General features: G+C 45.2%; 2 protein-coding genes across 2 annotated transcripts in view; one reads left to right on the forward strand and one right to left on the reverse strand.

Annotated features, from left to right (window-relative positions):
- Positions 1–7,252, reverse strand: part of LOC124012289 (zyxin-like) — a 48,784-nt gene extending 41,532 nt beyond the window's left edge. Inside the window, exon 1 of the mRNA XM_046325751.1 lies at positions 6,892–7,252. Within this exon, the coding sequence (XP_046181707.1) occupies positions 6,892–7,073 (182 nt within the window). The 5' untranslated portion in view covers positions 7,074–7,252. The remainder of the gene's footprint in view (positions 1–6,891) is intronic.
- A 5,976-nt stretch (positions 7,253–13,228) lies between these two features.
- The window catches only part of LOC124012290 (CUB and sushi domain-containing protein 2-like), a 270,739-nt gene continuing 261,467 nt past the window's right edge, over positions 13,229–22,500 (forward strand). The window contains exon 1 of the mRNA XM_046325752.1: positions 13,229–13,978. Within this exon, the coding sequence (XP_046181708.1) occupies positions 13,753–13,978 (226 nt within the window). The 5' untranslated portion in view covers positions 13,229–13,752. The remainder of the gene's footprint in view (positions 13,979–22,500) is intronic.

Raw genomic sequence — 22,500 nt, forward strand, 5'->3', positions numbered from 1 at the left:
CCAGTCCAGCTTCCCTGCCCATCCATCGCTTCCCCCTGGACACTGATCTCTCGGCTACATAGCTGACGCACACTGGACTGTCCATTAATCACGGTACTCCTTTCTGCTTGTTTGTTTTATCTGTCGGCCCAGTTGCCTAGTCAACGCCATTTTACCTGCTGTTTGTTGTGCTGGCTGATTAGCCTCGCCTACTGCTTTTAGCTAGCTTTCCCAATTCAACACCTGTGATTACTGTATGCCTCGCTGTATGTCTCTCTCAAATGTCAATATGCCTTGTATACTGTTGTTCAGGTTAGTTATCATTGTTTTAGTTCACTATGGAGTCCCTAGATCCACTCTGCATACCCCTGTTACCTCCTTTGTCCCACCTCCCACACATGCGGTGACCTCACCCATTACAACCAGCATGTCCAGAGATGCAACCTCTCTCATCATCACCCAGTGCCTGGGCTTACCTCCGCTTTACCCGCACCCCACCATACCCCTGTCTGCGCATTATGCCCTGAATATATTCTACCATGCCCAGAAACCTGCTCCTCTTATCCTCTGCCCCCAACGCTCTAGGCGACCAGTTTTGATAGCCTTTAGCCGCACCCTCATACTACTCCTTCTCTGTTCCGCGGGTGATGTGGAGGTAAACCCAGGCCCTGCATGTCCCCAGGTACCCTCATTTGTTGACTTCTGTGATCGAAAAAGCCTTGGTTTTATGCATGTCAACATCAGAAGCCTCCTCCCTAAGTTTGTTTTACTCACTGCTTTAGCACACTCTGCTAACCCTGATGTCCTTGCCGTGTCTGAATCCTGGCTCAGGAAGGCCAACAAAAATTCAGAGACTTCCATACCCAACTATAACATCTTCCGTCAAGATAGAACTGCCAAAGGGGGCGGAGTCGCAGTCTACTGCAGAGATAGCCTGCAAAGTAATGTCATACTTTCCAGGTCCATACCCAAACAGTTTGAACTACTAATTTTGAAAATTACTCTCTCCAGAAATAAGTCTCTCACTGTTGCCGCCTGCTACCGACCACCCTCAGCTCCCAGCTGTGCCCTGGAAACCATTTGTGAATTGATAGCCCCCCATCTAGCTTCAGAGTTTGTTCTGTTAGGTGACCTAAACTGGGATATGCTTAACACCCCGGCAGTCCTACAATCTAAGCTAGATGCCCTCAATCTCACTCAAATCATCAAGGAACCCCCCAGGTACAACCCTAACTCTGTAAACAAGGGCACCCTCATAGACGTCATCCTGACCAACTGGCCCTCCAAATACACCTCCGCTGTCTTCAACCAGGATCTCAGCGATCACTGCCTCATTGCCTGTATCCGCCACGGAGCCGCAGTCAAACGACCACCCCTCATCACTGTCAAACGCTTCATAAAACACTTCTGTGAGCAGGCCTTTCTAATCGACCTGGCCCGGGTATCCTGGAAGGACATTGACCTCATCCCGTCAGTTGAGGATGCCTGGTCATTCTTTAAAAGTAACTTCCTCACCATTTTAGATAAGCATGCTCCGTTCAAAAATGCAGAACCAAGAACAGATACAGCCCTTGGTTCACTCCAGACCTGACTGCCCTCGACCAGCACAAAAACATCCTGTGGCGGACTGCAATAGCATCGAATAGCCCCCGTGATATGCAACTGTTCAGGGAAGTCAGGAACCACTACACGCAGTCAGTCAGGAAAGCTAAGGCCAGCTTCTTCAGGCAGAAGTTTGCATCCTGTAGCTCCAACTCCAAAAAGTTCTGGGACACTGTGAAGTCCATGGAGAACAAGAGCACCTCCTCCCAGCTGCCCACTGCACTGAGGCTAGGTAACACGGTCTCCACCGATAAATCCATGATTATCGAAAACTTCAATAAGCACTTCTCAACGGCTGGCCATGCCTTCCGCCTGGCTACTCCAACCTCGGCCAACAGCTCTGCCCCCCCCGAAGCTCCTCGCCCAAGCCTCTCCAGGTTCTCCTTTACCCAAATCCAGATAGCAGATGTTCTGAAAGAGCTGCAAAACCTGGACCCGTACAAATCAGCTGGGGTGGACAATCTGGACCCTCTATTTCTGAAACTATCTGCCGCCATTGTCGCAACCCCTATTACCAGCCTGTTCAACCTCTCTTTCATATCGTCTGATATCCCCAAGGATTGGAAAGCTGCCGCAGTCATCCCCCTCTTCAAAGGGGGGAGACACCCTGGACCCAAACTGTTATAGACCTATATCCATCCTGCCCTGTCTATCTAAGGTCTTCGAAAGCCAAGTCAACAAACAGGTCACTGACCATCTCGAATCCCACCGTACCTTCTCCGCTGTGCAATCTGGTTTCCGAGCCGGTCACGGGTGCACCTCAGCTACACTCAAGGTACTAAACGATATCATAACCGCCATCGATAAAAGACAGTACTGTGCAGCCGTCTTCATCGACCTCGCCAAGGCTTTCGACTCTGTCAATCACCATATTCTTATCGGCAGACTCAATAGCCTCGGTTTTTCGGATGACTGCCTTGCCTGGTTCACCAATTACTTTGCAGACAGAGTTCAGTGTGTCAAATCGGAGGGCATGCTGTCCAGTCCTCTGGCAGTCTCTGTGGGGGTGCCACAGGGTTCAATTCTCGGGCCGACTCTTTTCTCTGTATATATCAATGATGTTGCTCTTGCTGCGGGCGATTCCCTGATCCACCTCTACGCAGACGACACCATTCTATATACTTTTGGCCCGTCATTGGACACTGTGCTATCTAACCTCCAAACGAGCTTCAATGCCATACAGCACTCCTTCCGTGGCCTCCAACTGCTCTTAAACGCGAGTAAAACCAAATGCATGCTTTTCAACCGATCGCTGCCTGCACCCGCATGCCCGACTAGCATCACCACACTGGATGGTTCCGACCTTGAATATGTGGACACCTATAAGTACCTAGGTGTCTGGCTAGACTGCAAACTCTCCTTCCAGACTCACATCAAACATCTCCAGTCGAAAATCAAATCAAGAGTCTGCTTTCTATTCCACAACAAAGCCTCCTTCACTCATGCCGCCAAGCTTACCCTAGTAAAACTGACTATCCTACCGATCCTCGACTTCGGCGATGTCATCTACAAAATGGCTTCCAACACTCTACTCAGCAAACTGGATGCGGTCTATCACAGTGCCATCCGTTTTGTCACTAAAGCACCTTATACCACCCACCACTGCGACTTGTATGCTCTAGTCGGCTGGCCCTCACTACATATTCGTCGCCAGACCCACTGGCTCCAGGTCATCTACAAGTCCATGCTAGGTAAAGCTCCGCCTTATCTCAGTTCACTGGTCACGATGGAAACACCCATCCGCAGCACGCGCTCCAGCAGGTGTATCTCACTGATCATCCCTAAAGCCAACACCTCATTTGGCCGCCTTTCGTTCCAGTACTCTGCTGCCTGTGACTGGAACGAACTGCAAAAATCGCTGAAGTACCAGAGATTACCAGGGGACGTAAACAAAATAATTAGCATAGTCGGCGCTACACAAACCGCACAAATAAAATATAAAACATTCATTACCTTTGACCATCTTCTTTGTTGGCACTCCTAGATGTCCCATAATCACTATTGGGTCTTTTTTTCGATTAAATCGGTCCATATATAGCCTAGATATCGATCTATGAAGACTGTGTGATAAACGGAAAAAAATAGCGTTTCATAACGTAACGTCATTTTTTTAAATTCAAAAAGTTGACGATAAACTTTTACAAAACACTTCGAAATACTTTTGTAATGCAACTTTAGGTATTAGTAAACGTTAATAAGCGATCAAATTAATCACGAGACTAAGTGTTTTCTATAGGGGTCCATCTTCAAATACTGTCCGTGTATTTCTCAACCAAAATATCCGGTCGGAGACCTGAAGAAAAAGCCTGTCTCTTGTTCGTTTGACCAAGAAACAAAGAATTGGCAAATGACAAGACTGTTGACATCGTGTGGAAGCTGTAGGTACTGCAACCTCAGCCCTATTTAATGTCTTTCGCCCATAACAATGGGTTGAAGCGGCGGATGGATATATTTTTCCACTTTCAGTGATCAGATTTTCCTGCACTTTTCAATGAAACGCACGTTCTGTTAAAGTCACAGCCGTGATTTAACCAGTTTTATAAACGTCTGAGTGTTCTCTATCCACACATACTAATCATATGCATATACTATATTCCTGGCATGAGTAGCAGGGCGCTGAAATGTTGCGCGATTTTTAACAGAATGTTCGAAAAAGTAGAGGGTCGACTGAAGAGGTTAACTCATTTACCACCTGGTGATGTCACCAGAGGTTTGGAACTCTTTTATTGGTCTATTAACTCATTTACCACCTGGTGATGTCACCAGAGGTTTGGAACTCTTTTATTGGTCTATTAACTCATTTACCACCTGGTGATGTCACCAGGCAGGCCAAAGCTCCATCCCACTAAAACAGGCTGAAATGTCAGGTTGTCTTTTTAATTAAAACACCTCTGAGCTGCACCAAACGGCATTATCATCATTTTATTGGTCTATTAACTATTTACCCTCATAGTGTGGAGATAGGTTTGTTTTTTTATTTTTTTACTTTTTACCTTTATTTAACCAGGCAAGTCAGTTAAGAACTTTTATTGGTCTATTTTCATTTACCACCTGGGAACAGTGGGTTAACTGCCTTTATTGGTCATTAACGACAGATTTGTACCTTGTCAGCTCAGGGATTTGAACTCGCAACCTTTATTGGTTCTATTAACGCATTTACCACCTGGTACGCTGCCGCCCAGCAGCGTTTAGTGCCGTTTATTAATGTAACATATAGACAAATCAAGTGTTTGACAGCCCTGAACCATTCAGTCACTGGCCACCCCTCAGAGCCTGGTTCCTCTGGGCAGGATCAGGGGCAGAACGACAGATTTGTACCTTGTCAGCTCAGGGTTTTGAACGGTTTCTTCCTAGGTTCTGGCCTTTTAGGTGAGTTTTTAGCCACCCCTCAGAGCCTGGTTCCTCTCTGGGTTTCTTCCTAGGTTCTAGCCTTTCCAGGTGAGTTTTCCTAGCCACCCCTCAGAGCCTGGTTCCTCTCTGGTTTCTTCCTAGGTTCTGGCCTTTCTAGTGAGTTTTTTAGCCACCCCTCAGAGCCTGGTTCCTCTCTAGGTTTCTTCCTAGGTTCTGGCCTTTCCAGGTGAGTTTTTCCTAGCCACCGTGCTTCTACACCTGCATTGTTTGCTGTTTGGGGTTTTAGGCTTGGTTTCTTAACAGCACTTTGAGACATCAGCTGGTGTACACCAGAAAGGCTCTATAAATACATTTGATTTGGTTTGAACAACTCTCCTTTACTTTCACATTATTAAGTTGTGTTTGTAAATTTCTGACTATCTACTCTTATTTCAAATTACTCTCAAAATAACCTACTTATTAAAATGTTGACAGCACCTGGTGATGTCAGGCACACAGTTATAGTCACTAATAGATAACATTAAAACATTCTAAAGCTCCCTAGTTTGAGTAAAATGGTCTGAAATGTCAGGTGTTCTTTCATATTGTGTCTGAAGCTAGCTAAAAGATATCATCTTTAGCCAGTTAGTTTGAGTCTTTGACCTTAAATGTGAGGTCAGAACTGTTTTTTTAATTTTTACTCACTGCCGCCCTTTAGTTTAACCAGGCAAGTTTGTAATGTAACATATAGACAAATCAAGTGTTTGACAGGCCTGAACCATTCAGTCACTGGCCCCCCTCAGAGCCTGGTTCCTCTTAGGTTTCTTCCTAGGTTCTGGCCTTTCCGGGAGTTTTTCCTAGCCACCCCTCAGAGCCTGGTTCCTCTCTAGGTTTCTTCCTAGGTTCTGGCCTTTCTAGGTGAGTTTTTCCTAGCCACCCCTCAGAGCCTGGTTCCTCTCAGGTTTCTTCCTAGGTTCTGGCCATTCAGTGACTAGCCACCCCTCAGAGCCTGGTTCCTCTCTAGGTTTCTTCCTAGGTTCTGGCCTTTCCAGGTGAGTTTTTCCTAGCCACCCCTCAGAGCCTGGTTCCTCTCTAGGTTTCTTCCTAGGTTCTGGCCTTTCTAGGTGAGTTTTTCCTAGCCACCCCTCAGAGCCTGGTTCCTCTCTAGGTTTCTTCCTAGGTTCTGGCCTTTCCAGGTGAGTTTTTCCTAGCCACCGTGCTTCTACACCTGCATTGTTTGCTGTTTGGGGTTTTAGGCTGGGTTTCTGTACAGCACTTTGAGACATCAGCTGGTGTACGTTAGAAAGGCTCTATAAATACATTTGATTTGATTTGAACAACTCTCCTTTACTTTCACATTATTAAGTTGTGTTTGTAAATTCACTCTGACTATCTACTCTTATTTCAAATTACTCTCAAAATAACCTACTTATTAAAATGTTGACAGCATTTTAACAAGTAATTTTAATAAGCATTCTAATAGATAACATTAAAACATTCTAACCGGCTACGCTAGTTTGAGTAAAATGGTCTGAGTGAGGTGTTCTCTCATATTGTGTCTGGAAGTAGCTAACAAGATAGCCAGTTAGTTTGAACTTTAACCAGTTAGTTTGAGTCTTTGACAATTAAATCCTGGGTGACTACCCTGGCGTTCAGAACAACTTACAGAAGATAAAACCTACTCATCCGCCAGAGCGTCCAGTGTGCGCTCTGAAAACGCTCCGTGAGCCACACGCTCTGAATTAGAATCTAACTATGCACTCTGAAACACTAGAGGCGATTTAGAAACACACCCACTGATAATAGAATACAGCTAAATGTAGTATCACTCACGACTCGTGGAGTTGGGCGGTTCTAATAGGCCTATCCTGAAAATGTATAGGAAGATATCAGCACAGTCGACTACAATTCTTGCTTGATGATTTTCAGAGTTAACTCTAGAGTAGTAAATCATAATCTGACGGTGAAGTGAGAGGTTACCTTGGATCTGTGATTTTGATAAGCATAGGTTTCCTCCGTGTAACAGGACACTTATTGTCTCGGACTTCGCAGGGGATGTTTTGAGGCCTCACGGGGTCCTCTTCTACGCGCCCGTCCGGAGCCGGTGGGATGTCCTGATCCGGTGGGTGTTCGTTAGCTGGGGCCATGCTGTCCTTCTCCATGTGTGACCATATTCCAAATCCAGCTTTCTTCGAGTCTCTCCATATTTTGGCACAGACTCGGTCAAAGTCATCCTCCGGTACACCTGGATGGATCCAAAGGGAGCGAGGAAACGGTCCCACGGTGCTCCAAGACCGCTTCAAAGTGTTCCGGCGCGGCCTGAAAGGATCATCCGGTATCATTTGCCTTGATGTTTGGTCAATCAAATGATTATTTTCCGACAAGCATCCTGTCAGATCCATAGGATTAATGATGGACGTTTTGATTGGAATGTTTTGGCGTTTGAATTTGAATGGCAATAAAATAATAACAAAAGCATAACTGCAACCATGGTGACATGATTGTTGCTTATAAAGAACGTTACCTGCGCTTTTTAATTGGCAAAGACATTTGGAGATTGGAATTTCAATAACAAAACAAATTCAAGGCCGAGTGAAAATATAAAATAATATTATTCAAAGTAATATTAACAGTCATAATTTGGGGATGGTGTTTAGCTTAATATGAAATGTTTGGACCACGCAACCTTAATGAGATAATGTGCTGCTTTTGTAATTGACGTCTTCAGAGCGTTAAGCATAAATATCACGTGTTTCAACAAAATAGCCTATTTAAACAACTTGTGAAAACATGTTGTTTAAATGTCAACTTTGTAAAATAAAAAATAAAAATACGGTTTTGTTTGTTTTCCTGCTTGAGTAGTTGATACTTCAAAGCCAACCTGGACAGTATTCTGTGGATTATGTCTTCCGTTGTTGATCTGTGTCAACACAAGACCATATTTGCATTCCCTGGTGTGGTAGAGAAAGTATATATTCTAACGTTACTCCCTTTACAACCAAGAAACACGAGTAAATGAGCTAACAGGACATATCGGCCTACGAGAAAAATGTTCCGCAACTCTTGAATGGGAAAGGAAATAATTAATATAATGTAGAAGGTTTTTCTGAACAGAGTGGGATAAATTATAATTTTTCTAGCCTATTATCACGTTCATAATATCAATGAGGTTGAAAAGTTGTGTGACCACTTTTTCAATGCTGAATTGATTGTCATTGAGAAAAACAGAATGTGCAAGATAGTGTATTTCTTTCGCAAACATCTTTTCTGAATTTAATAACAGTCATCCGAGATGATTTCGTTATTCAACAATATCTGTAATCTGATTACATTATTTTGGCTGGTAACGTAACAGATTACATTGCCCTATTTTTATAATCGGACGAGATGTGATCAGTGACTCCCCAGCCTTTTCACTCTTAGTCATAGCTTTTACTAATTGATCCTAACCATACACCTTGTCTGTATCCATGCGCCTACTGTGGCCTTTTCAATAGGGCCTAACCACACACCTTGTCTGTATCCATGCACCTACTGTGGCCTTTTCAAGAGGGCCTAACCACACACCTTGTCCGTATCCATGCGCCTACTGTAGTAGGGCCTCACACCTTGTCTGTATCCATGCACCTACTGTGGCCTTTTCAAGAGGGCCTAACCACACACCTTGTCCGTATCCATGCGCCTACTGTGGCCTTTTCAATAGGGCCTAACCACACACCTTGTCCGTATCCATGCGCCTACTGTAGCCTTTTCAATAGGGCCTAACCACACACCTTGTCCGTATCCATGCGCCTACTGTGGCCTTTTCAAGAGGGCCTAACCACACACCTTGTCTGTATCCATGCGCCTACTGTAGCCTTTTCAAGAGGGCCTAACCACACATTATCCTGTGGCCTTTTCAAGAGGGCCTAACCACACCTTGTCTGTATCCATGCGCCTACTGTAGCCTTTTCAAGAGGGCCTACATTATCCGTACAACCACCCGCATATCTGTAGCCTACTATGCTATTATTACTCTCAATCCCAATGCTATAATAGTATAGCATTTAATCCCGATATAGGCCTCGGCCTCATTCTATAGCTTTGAGTAGTTATAGCTCCACGTGTCAATAGATTCAGTGGGAAGTGGAAGGGGACATGCTGTCACGAATGTGTAGTTCATTTGAATGTACCTGATGGACTGTTTATTGTTTAGTGTTTGTTTTTAGTATATGTTTTTATTCTGGGTTGAAGGCCAGACTACATTGCATTATATACTCAACTAGTTTCTACACAAAAGCGCATTAGGGAAAACAAATGACCGGAGAGATGGAATTGACATTCACATTTATTGGTGATGGTTTCAGATTCTTAGGCATCAATTTCACATTTAGTGAGTAAGAACTGAACCTCTAACGTTTAACAGCCAGCCAGGGAAATGATAGACCTACATCCATGACAGTATCCCAGCTGTATAGGTTTATATATCAATTCATTTATTTATCAGAGGATGTTGTGTATTACTTACAGGTGCAAGAGCTGTGTGGGGAGATATAGTGTGTAAATATAGCCTTTGAGGTGTGACAAGGGACTTGTGGATTAGTCTGATTACCAGTAAATGTAACTATCATTCCACTCCTTGGCGCTGGGCCTTTCGGGTAATATTGAAATATTAACATGACGTCATCAACGATCTCCAGGATATCAGAGAATTTGATCCTGATTCGATAACCCTCACAGCTATCCTCCAATCACTACGTTTATGCAAATGAGACATATTCGAGAACGTTTTAAACCATTTCGTAAAGTGTATTGTAAAACATTCCAGCATTGGTTATTCTCACATAATACATTTGATTGTAACGTAAACATTGTGCGCAGGGAGAATATAGGATTCATGTGTATATAGATTATTGTTTTACCACCAGGCAATGCGATCACATCACACCAGAGAAACTCTGGCGATTTAAACTTCACCGTTACTTCTTTATGAACGCTGCAACCCGTGTTATAACCAGCAAGCACAAGCAAGGTGTTTCTTTCCGAATATATTCATCATTGTTTTATTAATAAGTGACCTAACTATATCGCTACTTCTGGGAGACTCACGGGACTAGGCTACTGTTTCAATAGTTATAAGAGGAATAGAGAGAAGATGGAAGAGAGAGAGATGCCAGCGGAGGAGACATGCATTTCGCCAGAAGGGTACAGTAATGACATGTGTAAATTAGACGTTACTTCATAGGCTGGGCTATTAATTAACAATTATTATGCTAGCCTATTATAGTTGAATTAGGCAACCACCACCTGTGCAAGCAAGAGACAAAACACATGTTTTTGTCTGAGGCACCACAGAACAAACTGCTTGTTAATCCTTTAACGCTTATCAAGTGTAATTACGCTGTCCGGCAGCTCACAACAGCAGGCCTTTTCAGTGGGATGGACGTCTAACTTGGAATAATGATTAGGATCTCATTGCCTAAATTGAAATATTAGGCCTATGGGGACACCTGTACATTTGGTAGACAAGCACGAGTGATCAATGTAGCCTTTTATCGTCTAGACTTTTAGGGTGTATGTGAGTTCGCTTATTCTCTCTGTCCATTGAGAAAGTTGTCCTAAAGAAGCCTTTTCTAGACTCCATATGTTAATAACAGAGGAACATATTTGTTGATTGCTGTTCTTAAACTCAAACTCTATATTGCGCCACATTTTCGCGCAAACCCCATCCTTTTCCCCTAAAGTTGTCATGGAAACAATTCATATCGTATCCAACAACAATCAGCAGCTGTGCCGTAAATCCGTCTGCCGTGTTGAGCGTTGAGTTTGCCCGAAAGGACAGCCTCTTTGGCAAATGAAAAGAGTGGCAAGGAGTATAATGTTACCGAGACTAGCTGTGGATACATAATTCAGGCAATGATAGGCCAACATCCCTGAGTGTCCCATCCCTATGGTTTATGCAGGATTTATTTGTCATAAATTGTTATACACCCTACTACTTACATATGCAAGGGTTAGATTAGCCCTGAGATGTGAGGGTTGTGGAGATATACAGGGTAGATTAGATTAGCCCCTGAGATGTGAAGGGTTGTGGAGATATAGACTGAGATGTGAGGGTAGATTAGATTAGCCCCTGAGATGTGATGGGTTGTGGAGATATAAGATTAGGCCCCTGAGATGTGAAGGGTTGTGGAGATATACAGGGCAGATTTGTGGAGATATACAGGGCAGATTAGATTAGCCCCCTGAGATAGTGAAGGGTTGTGGAGATATACAGGGCAGATTAGATTAGCCCCTGAGATGTGATGGGTTGTGGAGATATATTAGGGCTGAGATGTGATTAGATTAGCCCCTGAGATGTGATGGGTTGTGGAGATATACAGGGTAGATTAGATTAGCCCCTGAGATGTGATGGGTTGTGGAGATATACAGGGCAGATTAGATTAGCCCCTGAGATGTGAAATGGGTTGTGGAGATATACAGGGTAGATTAGATTAGCCCCTGAGATGTGAAGAGGGTTGTGGAGATATACAGGGCAGATTAGATTAGCCCCTGAGATGTGAAGAGTTGTGGAGATATACAGGGTAGATTAGATTAGCCCCTGAGATGTGATGGGTTGTCCATGATGGGTTGTGGAGATATCATATGGGGCAGATTGATTAGCCCCTGAGATGTGATAGATATTATTTGTCACAACAAGTGTAAGGGGGCTGTGAGGGAGATTGGCTAATAGCTGCTGAGATGTGATGTGTTGCTCTATGGAGAAAGGGTGAGATGTGTGGTTGAGTTGGGATTAGCCCCTGAGTTTGGTTGTGGAGATTGTGAATACATGTGGTACCAATTAGCCCCTGAGATGTGATGGGTTGTAGTGTCAGGGCAGATTAGATTAGCCCCAGGGCAGATTCAGGGCAGATTAGATTAGCCCCTAAATATAATTATTCATAATCAAACAATGTTTTCACTTATATTTTATAAATGCAGATTGGCCCCTGAGATGTGATAATGCATTCAGTAGGGTTTGGAGATATACAGGGCCAACATAGCCCCTGAGATGTGAAGGGTTGTGAGATTCAGAATGAAAGGAAACATGTTGAGTTAGTCCAGATCTGAGATGTGATGGGTTGAGATTACTGCTGAGATGTGATGGGTTGTGGAGATATACAGGAGAATTTTCTTGGGTTGTGGAGAGATATAGGGCAGATTTTCCCTGAGATGTGAGAGAGGGAGAGACAGATCAGAGCCCCTGAGATGTGATGGGCGCTAGATTAGCCCCACACAGGGTAGATTAGATTAGCCCCTGAGATGTGATGGGTTGTGGAGAAAGATTAGAGCCCCAGATGTGATGGGTTGATGACACCGAGAGAGAGATTGGGGGAGTAGAGAGACAGAGGGAGACAGAGACAGAGGGAGACAGAGGGAGAGACAGAGGGAGATGAGACAGAGAGAGATATCTAGGGTAGAGAGAGAGAGAGAGAGAGAGAGAGAGAGAGAGAGAGAGAGAAAGAGACAGAGCCCTGAGAGAGAGAGAGAGATTGGGGGAGAGAGAGACAGAGGGAGACAGAGACAGAGGGAGACAGAGGGAGAGACAGAGGGAGAGAGACAGAGAGAGAGAGAGAGAGAGAGAGAGAGAGAGAGAGAGAGAGAGAGAGAGAGAGAGAGACAGAGAGAGAGAGAGAGAGAGGGAGAGAGAGACAGAGGGAGACACAGAGATTGGGGAGAGAGAGACAGAGGGAGACAGAGACAGAGGGAGACAGAGGGGAGAGAGACAGAGAGAGAGAGAGACAGAGGAGAGAGAGAGAGAGAGAGAGAGAGAGAGAGAGAGAGAGAGAGAGAGAGAGAGAGAGAGAGAGAGAGAGAGAGAGACAGAGAGAGAGATAGAGAGAGTGAGAGAGAGACAGAGAGAGACAGAGAGAGAGATTGGGGGAGAGAGAGACAGAGGGAGACAGAGACAGAGGGAGACAGAGGGAGAGAGAGAGAGAGAGACAGAGGGAGAGAGAGAGACAGAGAGAGAGAGAGAGAGAGAGAGAGAGAGAGAGAGAGAGAGAGAGAGAGAGAGGAGAGACAGAGAGAGAGAGAGAGACAGAGAGAGAGACAGAGAGAGACAGAGTGAGAGTGAGAGGGGAGGGGGGTGCAGAGGGAGAGTGAGAGTGGGAGCAGGTCTGCAGTCTGACTCTTGGCGTAAGAACCAGAGATAGAGACAGTACTTGTTTTAATGTACCGCTTTAGGAAGGCAGCGATAGCCTTGTCTACTGGAAATAAACTATCTATTCATTTCTCACATCATCAAAATGATTCTGAATATCTTGTGGGTGGGGAACTTTTGAAAAGGAACAGTTTTGGTGGATTTGGACAACCTATAGTCTTATCCGTTATTCTACGGCGTTCCTGCGTTCAACGGACCTGTTAAATGTGGATTATCGACATTGGTGATGATACCTCTTGTTAACTGGGAATAGATAAGAAACCCATCATCGCCAGTACTTGTCCCGTAGGGAAAAAGGCAAAATAAAGGGATCTCTCGCTTTTATTCATCCTCTCGAATCGAATCTAACATTTTGAGAAGAAGAGGGATTTGTGTGATTGTTTTTTCGTGGTGGATAAGACACCACTTTTTTCTTCGTCTGGCGTGAGTGGGCTCTGGCTTTCTATCTCCTCCTCCTCAGTGTGAGAATCCTTCTCCGGTGAGATTCTGCTAACCCCGCGGTCCGCATGACATGGTTCAGTCCTGTTGCCGGTGCCGAGCCTCGATGCATTGGGATTTCTCTCAGTGCCGACACCACCACCACCAAGTGAATCGTATTTCTAAACCCGTCTAATAAAACGTGCCTGCTGCCCCCGAAGAAGAAAAAACACACACCTGCCATGAACGCCTCTTCGAACTGGGACGGAACCGGACACATTACCGGGCATGTTCGTAGGACAGAATGCAGATGTATTAGCAGGCATACCAGGACCGGGCCAAGGAAAGCGGAGGAAATAGGGATTTTTGCATTAATGAAGGCAGGAGTAGCAGCGCACCATTGGAACAGGGTTCTGTTCTTGTTTATGGGGCTACTGGCAGCCTCAGCCTCGGTTAAGGGTACTGAGGGTAAGTTTCCCTCCTATAACTACTGCTGTTGCTGCTGCACTGTGTTGAATATTGAATGAATGATGGAAGAGGAGACGCAATGTTATTCCCGCTCACTACCGGAATACCAAATGACCAATTTAGATGCTAGTGAATGTCCCTTTTCATTCCAAGGGGGGGAAAGTTAATGTGGGTGTGGGTGGATGACCGTGTTTTCTGACACAGTGGAATGCTGAGCACAGCGAGCTCTCTCCCGTGGTTTCTCCCTCGGTGTTCTGTGGACACGAGCAGCATTACATTTCATAATCGAATTGTGTGTTTTCACGGAAAGAAGGGATAGGAGGAATGGCGGGGCGAAAAGATAAAAGCCTCTTATACTGTCAGACAGAATGGAGTGTTCCTCGGCGCTGCTGGGCTTGATACTGTGGCGACGGGCTACACCGTTTGTAGCGCTGCTAGAGACGCCAGTGAATCGATAAAGTGGTCGCGGGAGAGCGTGTCCGAACATCTGTATGTCATGATGTATGTCATGATGTGTATTGAGTATTTCTCATCATTCTTTTATTTTAGTAATCTCATGGATAGTATTACTTCGCATAGAAGTGGGGGGTTTTAATCTCAGATTTGCCTTTTTAACGCTCTCCGCGAGAGGAAAAGCAATGATGTTATTGTCCCTGAGCTGTCCACGGGTCCCGATTCTATCAGAAAACTTCAGACTTTATCGTATAGGTACGAAATCCGGATATACGTGTGTGTGTGTGCGTGTGCGTGTGTGGCTGTTTGGGGGGGGGGGGCGCATTTAGAGCATTTGCACAATTACATGTGGTATGGATTTATAACTACGATATGCATGTTAAAATACATGCGCAGTTGACATATAAGGGGTTAGAGTCCTTCCAACTACTCTCGGCATTCAAACACATTCGTTTCTGCATCTGGTGGCATTTTTTTCAAGTGTGCAATGTTTATCCCATTTTCTGTTGTTTCGGTGTTGTGTCTGAAAGTGGGCAGCTGCAATAGACATTGTAAATGGAACCAGTTTTTTTTTTTTTTTTTTTTTTTGGGGGGGGGGGGGGGGGCAAAGTGACAACCCCCGGGTTTTATCGCGGTCTTGCTTGGCATCATGACAATATGGATACTGGAACTATTTTTAGAGGGAGCCAAGGATACCATAGGATGAGAAGTTCAGACGGTCAGTTCGATATCAGTTTTTGTCCCAAACCGTACCGTATATATTATCTATAATGTTCAGGGCTCTGGTCAAAAAGGAGTGCACTGTCGAGGATATAGTGCTATTTTGGGGATGCATACACAGTCACATGCTCCACAGTGGGTGGTTATACAACGCGTCTTATAACACAATAATTAATGCATTGCAAGGCCGTTTTAGCGTCGTCATCAATAAATCCGCTTTTAAAAGTTTTTTTTTTTTTTTGCATTGCGTCATCATAAATGTTGCCATACACGTCGCTCCAGTCTAAAGAGGAGAGACCAAGGGACATGGCACTGACCTCAGTTCATGTCGAGGATTGGATTTAAACATTCACCTAACTTACCACCATGGATCCAGTTGCCCAACACTACCAATTATTGCCCAATGGTTCTGTGGATGTGCTCAAAATGGACAACGATTGGCTTGTTTCTTGGCTGTGTATCACACACTTCCTCCACATCGCTCAGATCATAGAATACGATTGATTTGGTTTATTTCATTTATATGACTCAGATTTAGATAGCATAGCTTCCACAAACTCCTTCTGAAGCTATCCACAACGAAACACTAATTAGTCCCCATGGTCCGTCACCGTCGTTGACTAACTTGCAGCAACGTGATCTCAAGTTTCACTTCGGGATTTGACGTAATTGAATAAAACGTCGATATTTTCTAACCACTAATCCTGCGTGGTTACAGGGTTAAAGCAGAAACAACTCTAAAGTGATGTATCGGTATTTATTCCGGGTGGTTAAGGGTTAAGTTTATGGTTACGGCTATGGTTTTGGAAATTAATAAAACGAATAACAATTTAATTTAAAAAAGTGCTTTTTCCGTTTAGCATCATCAAGTACTCTTACCTGCTTGCTAGACAGTAGTGAACTGCCTTGATGCAGTAATCTAAGGAGGCTGCTCTGGCCCTGAGTGTCGAGCCCAAAACTCAGAGTAACTTTTATTTTTTATTTTTTACATTTTGGAGGTGAGCACTAATGTGTTCAGGACTAATTTCAAACGTCCAAAATCGACATGGGTTTCTAGTGACCAACTTGATAACAAAACGACTCTCCATCGATACCCTCAATTGCTGGATTCTCAACCAATGGTTTTATAGCTCTATTGTACCCAAAGAATGTGGCTTGACTATATAGAGTTGTGGATCGGTGGAGTGTCATTTTCATACAGACATGTTCTACCTCTGTGAAGAGTAAAAAAATGTAATGACAAACACACACCCTATCCCCACTGCCGCCATTTCCAAAAGCATTTCCAATAACGCCGGCTCAATTGTGTCATACTGGCCTTCAAAGCTCTTCAGAACGGATATTCTAAAATAAGCATTCGTGTGTCATGACTATCACCCCCCCAACCCGTGTAGTGTTGCCAGCCACCAGCAGCAGTTACCATGTCCTCCCATTGAGTGGCACCAGAGCCTCACACTATACTGACAAGTAGATCTCTACAGAGCACAGAGTCTAACTCTCTCCGTACATCACAGAGTCTAACTCTCTCCGTACATCACAGAGTCTAACTCTCTCCGTACATCACAGAGTCTAACTCTCTCCGTACATCACAGAGTCTAACTCTCTCCATACATCACAGAGTCTAACTCTCTCCGTACATCACAGAGTCTAACTCTCTCTGTACATCACAGAGTCTAACTCTCTCCATACATCACAGAGTCTAACTCTCTCCGTACATCACAGAGTCTAACTCTCTCCGTACATCACAGAGTCTAACTCTCTCCGTACATCACAGAGTCTAACTCTCTCCGTACATCACAGAGTCTAACTCTCTCCATACATCACAGAGTCTAACTCTCTCCAAACATCACAGAGTCTAACTCTCTCCATACATCACAGAGTCTAACTCTCTCCGTACATCACAGAGTCTAACTCTCTCCATACATCACAGAGTCTAACTCTCTCCGTACATCACAGAGTCTAACTCTCTCCATACATCACAGAGTCTAACTCTCTCCGTACATCACAGAGTCTAACTCTCTCCGTACATCACAGAGTCTAACTCTCTCCGTACATCACAGAGTCTAACTCTCTCCGTACATCACAGAGTCTAACTCTCTCCGTACATCACAGAGTCTAACTCTCTCCGTACATCACAGAGTCTAACTCTCTCCGTACATCACAGAGTCTAACTCTCTCCGTACATCACAGAGTCTAACTCTCTCCGTACATCACAGAGTCTAACTCTCTCCGTACATCACAGAGTCTAACTCTCTCCGTACATCACAGAGTCTAACTCTCTCCGTACATCACAGAGTCTAACTCTCTCCGTACATCACAGAGCCTAACTCTCTCCATACATCACAGAGTCTAACTCTCTCCGTACATCACAGAGTCTAACTCTCTCCATACATCACAGAGTCTAACTCTCTCCGTACATCACAGAGTCTAACTCTCTCCATACATCACAGAGTCTAACTCTCTCCATACATCACAGAGTCTAACTCTCTCCGTACATCACAGAGTCTAACTCTCTCTGTACATCACAGAGTCTAACTCTTTCCGTACATCACAGAGTCTAACTCTCTCCATACATCACATCACAGAGTCTAACTCTCTCCATACATCACAGAGTCTAACTCTCTCCGTACATCACAGAGTCTAACTCTCTCCGTACATCACAGAGTCTAACTCTCTCCATACATCACAGAGTCTAACTCTCTCCATACATCACATCACAGAGTCTAACTCTCTCCATACATCACAGAGTCTAACTCTCTCCGTACATCACAGAGTCTAACTCTCTCCATACATCACATCACAGAGTCTAACTCTCCATACATCACAGAGTCTAACTCTCTCCGTACATCACAGAGTCTAACTCTCTCCGTACATCACAGAGTCTAACTCTCTCCGTACATCACAGAGTCTAACTCTCTCCATAAATCACATTGCAGAGTCTAACTCTCTCCATACATCACATCACAGAGTCTAACTCTCTCCATACATCACAGAGTCTAACTCTCTCCATACATCACAGAGTCTAACTCTCTCCATACATCACAGAGTCTAACTCTCTCCATACATCACAGAGTCTAACTCTCTCCATACATCACATCACAGAGTCTAACTCTCTCCATACATCACAGAGTCTAACTCTCTCCATAAATCACATTGCAGAGTCTAACTCTCTCCGTACATCACAGAGTCTAACTCTCTCCATACATCAAATCACAGAGTCTAACTCTCTCCATACATCACAGAGTCTAACTCTCTCCATACATCACAGAGTCTAACTCTCTCCATAAATCACATTGCAGAGTCTAACTCTCTCCATACATCACATCTCAGAGTCTAACTCTCTCCATACATCACAGAGTCTAACTCTCTCCATACATCACAGAGTCTAACTCTCTCCATACATCACAGAGTCTAACTCTCTCCATACATCACAGAGTCTAACTCTCTCCATACATCACATCACAGAGTCTAACTCTCTCCATACATCACAGAGTCTAACTCTCTCCATAAATCACATTGCAGAGTCTAACTCTCTCCGTACATCACAGAGTCTAACTCTCTCCATACATCAAATCACAGAGTCTAACTCTCCCCATACATCACAGAGTCTAACTCTCCCCAAACATCACAGAGTCTAACTCTCCCCAAACATCACAGAGTCTAACTCTCCCCATACAGAGTCTAACTCTCCCCATACAGTCTAACTCTCCCCATACAGAGTCTAACTCTCCCCATACAGAGTCTAACTCTCCCCATACAGAGTCTAACTCTCCATACATAGCAGTCTACATCTTCTCTTTTAGATAATTGACTATTGGAGTGAGAACAAGTGGAATACTGTAACTGGCGTATTTGATGTTATAGGCTGGCCAGTTGTAAGGCCAACCTGTGATGTATAGTCCTGTTGCTTGTGGTCACAACACATCTGAGAGATACATTTTTCCATAAGATAATGATGGAATATAAGACGTGTTTGTTACTAGATGGCAGCTTTTATAGACTAGAGCACAATTAAATTGGCCTATATTTTTTAAAATCAGTTTTGTCTTTACCAAACTATAGATTTTCTGATGTCCAATTAACTTAATTGAATAATTTAGTGCCGTTCCTCCATGGCCTATATACAGTTAGATTACGCAGTGACTTGATGACAAGGTGTGAAACGTTTATGACGCAATTTACACTGAGTCGAGTTAACAACAGCGATGCTCTATCCCACCTCGTATACAACTACGGTCCCCACAGACTCCCGGCTCAATACCACAGTCCCTACGGACTCCCGGCTCAATACCACGGTCCCCACAGACTCCCGGCTCAATATCACGGTCCCCACGGACTCCCGGCTCAATACCACGGTCCCCACAGACTCCCGGCTCAATACCACGGACCCACGGACTCCCGGCTCAATACCGCGGTCCCCACGGACTCCCGGCTCAATACCACGGTCCCCACGGACTCCCGGCTCAATACCACGGTCCCCACGGACTCCTGGCTCAATACCACGGTCCCCACAGACTTCCGGCTCAATACCGCGGTCCCCACAGACGTCCGGCTCAATACCACGGTCCCCACAGACTCCTGACTCAATACCACGGTCCCCACAGACTTCCGGCTCAATACCGCGGTCCCCACGGATTCCCGGCTCAATACAGTAATACATCTTCATTAATTTATTCCTGGGATGAAAGAACTGGAGAAGGAGAGGAGATTACTTGAGAGGCTGGATAGAACCAAGAGGATAGATAGAACCAAGAGGCTGGATAGAACCAATAGGATGGATAGAACCAAGAGGATGGATAGAACAGAGTGGATTGATAAAACCAAGAGGATAGATAGAACCAAGAGGATAGATAGAACTGTGGAAAAAAAGAGGGAGGGAGGGAAGATAGGAGATGGGGAGAGGTAAAGGAGGTGGAAAGACTGCTCAGCAAGATTGCAGTTGACATCTCACCAATCAGCCAGCTATATGTGCTTCGACGTTAACCACAGCAGAGGCGCTCGCCAGCTTGACGATATTAGGTAACCTGTCAGTCCCCTCTCGCATGAGACCATCAAGCCAATACACCCACATGTCTGCCCACACGGCCCGCCGGCCTGCTTTCTCGGGCATCACGTTTCGTCCTTGCCTTGCTTCTCTCTTTTCTTCTGAATTTACCGCACCAGTCTCCGGTTACAGTCAGTTAAACAAGCCTCGTCTTTAGGCTATCCTGAAGTAGCGCTGTCAGTGTGTGGCCCTGATGCAACGGGTTGTAATGTTAACGGGGGCGTATGGCGGCAGGACAACAGCTGACGGTAGCGCGGCTCCTACTCCTTTTTTCATCTTTCAGTTGGGTGCCGTTAGTTATTCATGGACAAAGTTGACGTAACCTACACTTGCTCTGTCTAAGTGTGTGTGTGTGTGTGTGTGTGTGTGTGTGTGTGTGTGGTTGTGGTTGATTGCTCACACACAGGAGACTCATATTTGTCAAGTTGATCTCTCGAGTCTTAATGGACCAAACGAGATGAACAGCTGCTTTCATGGCAAGTCTCTGGAGTTTCTCAACACACACACACACACACACACCTACTACACCCCTTCCAAGCTATACAAGGCATTCCAGGACCTCTTGATCTTTGTTTGAAATCAACTGGCTTTTCGTTATAGTTTCAGAAGAGAGCGTCTGTGGTCGTATCCTCAATGCTTTCATTGATAGTGACAAGGGGGAAGAACACAGCAGCTCAAAGCATGTTGTTTAGATATACATAGAGAGCCATAACGTATTCATATATACTTGGCCGTGTCCCAAATCACAGCGTAGCACATCGTTTTCATTCATCTGTATGCATAGAGCATTCTGACAAGAGACAAGGCAGCTTCCTCTGACGCAGCGGCAGAGTTGCGTTTTTAGGCCCATGGACAGCTTTCTTTCTCAGAGGCGGAGGACCCGAGATAAACAGCTGCAGTTCGGTTCAGCACCACGGATAGTTCAGGTGCAGTTCGGTTCAGCACCACGGATAGTTCCTGCCCTTCAGTTGCAGTTCAGTTCAGCACCACGGATAGTTCAGCTGCAGTTCGGTTCAGCACCACGGATAGTTCCTGCCCTTCAGCTGCAGTTCAGTTCAGCACCACGGATAGTTCAGCTGCAGTTCGGGTCAGCTCCACGGATAGTTCAGCTGCAGTTCGGTTCAGCACCACGGATAGTTCAGCTGCAGTTCGGTTCAGCACCACGGATAGTTCAGCTGCAGTTCGGTTCAGCACCACGGATAGTTCAGCTGCAGTTCGGTTCAGCACCACGGATAGTTCCTGCCCTTCAGCTGCAGTTCAGTTCAGCACCACGGATAGTTCAGCTGCAGTTCGGGTCAGCACTACTGACAGTTCAGCTCCACGGATAGTTCAGCTGCAGTTCGGGTCAGCACCACGGACCTTCAGCCGACAGCACCTTCAGCTGCTCAGCCAGCTGTAACGCCCAAAGCATGACGCTCTCTGGTGGGATGGAAAAGAGCAATATACTTGGGCAGAACGGGGTCTTTCTGGGGTTCGTTCGTCTCTCTCTCTCTCTCTCTCTCTCTCTCTCTCTCTCTCTCTCTCTCACCATTCACTTTGAAACACGTATGACCTCAATAAACCATTTGCACCTCTAAACAGGTCAATTGTAAATGAATAGTCCAAGCACACTTTACAGGCAATAATATTACTACATTTACATAAGAATGGTCAATACTAATATGTCGTTTATCAAAATGACAATCATTTTACAATCAACCCGAAATCAGAGAAACCAAATAGAGAGAGCTGCCCGTGCCTAAAGAGAGAGCTGCCCGTGCCTAAAGAGAGAGCTGCCCGTGCCTAAAGAGAGAGCTGCCCGTGCCTAAAGAGAGAGCTGCCCGTGCCTAAAGAGAGAGCTGCCCGTGCCTAAAGAGAGAGCTGCCCTTGCCTAAAGAGAGAGCTGCCCGTGCCTAAAGAGAGAGCTGCCCGTGCCTAAAGAGAGAGCTGCCCGTGCCTAAAGAGAGAGCTGCCCGTGCCTAAAGAGAGAGCTGCCCGTGCCTAAATGCCTAAAAAGAGAGCTGCCCTAAAGAGAGAGCTGCCTAAAGAGAGAGCTGCCCGTGCCTAAAGAGAGAGCTGCCCATGCCTAAAGAGAGAAAGAGAGAGCTGCCCGTGACTAAAGAGAGAGCTGCCCGTGCCTAAAGAAAGCTGCCCGTGAGAGAGCTGCCCTTGCCTAAAGAGAGAGCTGCCCGTGCCTAAAGAGAGAGCTGCCCATGCCTAAAGAGAGAGCTGCCCGTGACTAAAGAGAGAGCTGCCCGTGACTAAAGAGAGAGCTGCCCGTGCCTAAAGCCGACCTTTGACGGAGAAATCAGTTCTCAACCTCAGA

This window comes from Oncorhynchus gorbuscha, linkage group LG24 (genome assembly GCF_021184085.1).
Source record: "Oncorhynchus gorbuscha isolate QuinsamMale2020 ecotype Even-year linkage group LG24, OgorEven_v1.0, whole genome shotgun sequence".
NCBI classification, from domain to species: Eukaryota; Metazoa; Chordata; class Actinopteri; order Salmoniformes; family Salmonidae; genus Oncorhynchus; species Oncorhynchus gorbuscha.